The sequence below is a fragment of the Sinocyclocheilus anshuiensis genome, unplaced genomic scaffold (assembly GCF_001515605.1).
Source record: "Sinocyclocheilus anshuiensis isolate Anshui unplaced genomic scaffold, SAMN03320099.WGS_v1.1 scaffold184, whole genome shotgun sequence".
NCBI lineage: Eukaryota > Metazoa > Chordata > Actinopteri > Cypriniformes > Cyprinidae > Sinocyclocheilus > Sinocyclocheilus anshuiensis.
The window spans coordinates 459,828-462,990 of NW_015557077.1; the positions used below are offsets into that span (position 1 = coordinate 459,828).

The 3,163-nt window shown below is 36.9% G+C and overlaps 1 protein-coding gene across 1 annotated transcript in view; it reads right to left on the reverse strand.

The window, feature by feature from the left end:
* The window catches only part of LOC107676826 (sodium channel protein type 4 subunit alpha), a 226,579-nt gene that overhangs the window by 161,602 nt on the left and 61,814 nt on the right, over positions 1-3,163 (reverse strand). The window contains 1 exon segment of the mRNA XM_074186965.1: positions 2,367-2,458. Within this exon segment, the coding sequence (XP_074043066.1) occupies positions 2,367-2,458 (92 nt within the window).

Consider the following 3,163-nt stretch of genomic DNA (forward strand, 5'->3'; position numbering starts at 1 on the left):
GAGTGAGTGTGTGTGTGTGTGTGTTCTGTTTCATATGTATGAATGAATGAGGCATTTATATGTATGTATAAATATAAATATATTCTTCTCATTCCATAAGAAGCGTCTGCTCATTGGCTCAGCATGCAAACTAGTGTTTCTCTACAGCTACTCATGCCTTCAACACGGCAATGAGACTTTTGGAGTGAGTTAACTGAACCCCGAGCTGACAGCTGAAGGAAACATGAACTGTCCACCCTGATGTCATTTCACTTGTGTGTGATCAACCCGCAATACAACAGGTTGCACCTGGAGGTCCTTCGTAAAGCCACTGCGGCGTCTAATGTTAACAGCTGTAATCGAGTGCAAAAGTGCTGTCTAGTATTTCAGCAGCAGCATTTTTTCCATTCATTTTTCACATAGGGAAGTCTTTGTTAAAGAGTTATGAGCCGTGAATCAAACCAAACAACTACGAGGAGAATCAGAACATTACAAATGTTCATTTGAAGCAAAAAAATGTGTTGGACAAAAATAGAAAGACTGTGAACTTTAGCTTTAATTAAAGGACTACAATCCCATGAAGCACTGTGAGTGACATAATCAAAATAAAAACAATTAAGAAATATAACACTATTAATTTAAAGATGTTCTTTACATTTATAAAAAAAAAAAACAATAACTGATATGTTAATAATAGAGAGAGAGAGAGGGCGGAGTTATTTTAGTGCAACTCTCTGATTGGTGGAATTTTCTGTACAGCATCATGGGTAATGTAGTTTCTTACCACAAATTCAGCTGTTAAGCACTATTACTTTAAAAATAAGTTGAAATAATGCGAACAGATGGCTTCAGCTACAGCATATACCATCTATTAACAACCTCAGAGCTCACAGTCGGTATGTCTTGAACAGTTATCGTTAAAAATGAAAAATTTCCCTGAGGAGAAAATGAATGGAGATTTACTTCGAGAACCAGACTATTTCACTCTATGGCAGTTACTTGAATATCATTCAACCCCGCTGAAAAATAAATAAACAAATAAATAAATAACACCAAGATGGTTTCCACAAGTCAGGCTGGTCTGGTTTGATGTTTTAGAGAGGTTTTGGCCACAGCTAACAGGGAACGTTCTCAGAACGTTGTGACAATTTTTTCTCAACGTTATAAACAAACGTTCTATACCAGTAATGCTCGTTTAAAGTGATCTGGTCTTTAATGATGTTCTCAAAACGTTCGAACAAAAGCATTAGTTATATATTGTTCATGGAACATTCCTGAAACAGATTAGTTGGACATTTTTTAAATGTAACAACTTTCAGAATGTTCAGAGAACATTCAAATGTAACATTACTACAATGTTTGCAAATGGAATGTTTCTGTAACGTTTCCTAAATGTTTCCTTTAGTTTTTAAAACTGGATGTTTAGAACGCTCAGAAAAAAATTATTTATTGGATGAACTCAATTTAATTGAGAGCAGGATTTCCGTCCAATAAATATGTGTAGCCCCAACTCATAAAAAACGAATTCATGAAATGTAATTCAGTTGGGCCAACTCAATTTGATCAAATATAGTTTCAATAAAATTGATACATTTATGAAGTGAATTTTACTCCGTAAAGTTTCAATTGTTAGGCATTAACCATAAGGTTTTGTTACATCCATGGTATGCCCGAAATAGTTGTTTTTTATTATTAAAACATCTTTAACTTCTGTTAGCAGGTCCTCAACCCAAGCACATGCTCTATACTTTACCGTAACCCGCAAAACACAACTCTTCTAAATGCAAACATAAAACAGCAATAAACATGAACAAGTCTCCCAATTATATCATCTTGATTAAAAATGCATAAAATAACGTTTTATTTCAACATTTACTCTCCTTATCCAGCCCTGTGCAAAGCATGATGGGAAGGTGAAATCCACGTCCTAGCTACACAAGTAAAACAAATTAAGTAAAGTGGCTGTAAAGAATTATTCAATTGAAAAAAAGTAAATTGAACAAGCATCAAATGTTATTTTTGTTCTACTTAATTGAAACATGTTCTTTCAAAATGAAAATATTGAGTTGAACCAAAATGCAACTGTTTTAAGTCAGTTTAACACAATGCAATAGTTTTTTAAATAAACTGAACAGTGTTGTAGAATACATTTTTTGAGTGTGTTTTCAAAACATAATGAGAAAATCAGCACAACGTTCTTAGAAGCTATTTTCTGTTAGCTGGGTAAACCGGCTGGTTCGGCTCTTTGACTTGATTTGTTGCCCAACTCAAAAGTCTCATTTCCTACATTCTGCATTTCCACGTTTCCAAGAGTGTTTTGGAAGTGGCGGAAATGCGTTTCGGTCATCCATTAGCACCGCAGGCCTCGGCGTTTGGCGGCCTCTCACCTGGGATGACTGAGATCGTTTTCAGTGCTCGCAGAACCCTGAATGTCCGTAACGCTGAGACATTGCCCAAGTCCACAAACTCAGTAACATATCTGCAAGAAGCCAGAATCGGAGCACAGACAGTGACAACAACACCAACAACAGGCAAACAACACAGCGGAGAATGAAGCAGGATGTCGGGAAGAAGACAGCGCGGGAAGAACTGGATCTCAGGTCAAATCCTGAGCTGTTGGACTGGACACTGAGCGACACTGTGAGCTGTCTCCTTGCGCTTACCTGGGATTACGGAAATAGTTTTCAAAGCGCGGAGGACCCTGAACGTGCGGAGAGCTTGCAGATTGCCTACTTTTATAAATTCAGTTAGAAACCTGCAGAATCAGATTACAGTTATGTGGATCAAAAGACAAACAACTGAAAGACAAAAAAGGGAGAAAATTAAAACGTCAAACAACTCAAATGATGTACTTTTTACTCACTTAAAGGAACAGTGCACCCAGAAATGTTTATAAAAAAAATGTTATCATCTGAATGGCTTTAGTTCTTCTGTGGAACAGGAAGAACTAGTCACAAGGACTATTTTTCCATACAGTGAAAGTGAATGGGTGCCGATGCTGTCAAGGACAGAACCATTTTGTAAAAGCAACATAAATTCACACAAAGCCGATTCCAATTCTTTTGTCAACCAAACACCTTTATATTAATGTTTAAGTATTTTAGGTATTAATTAGAGATGCACCGATCGATCGGCCAGGGATCAGAATCGGCCGATTTTCCTCATGATCGGCCCGGATCGGTGA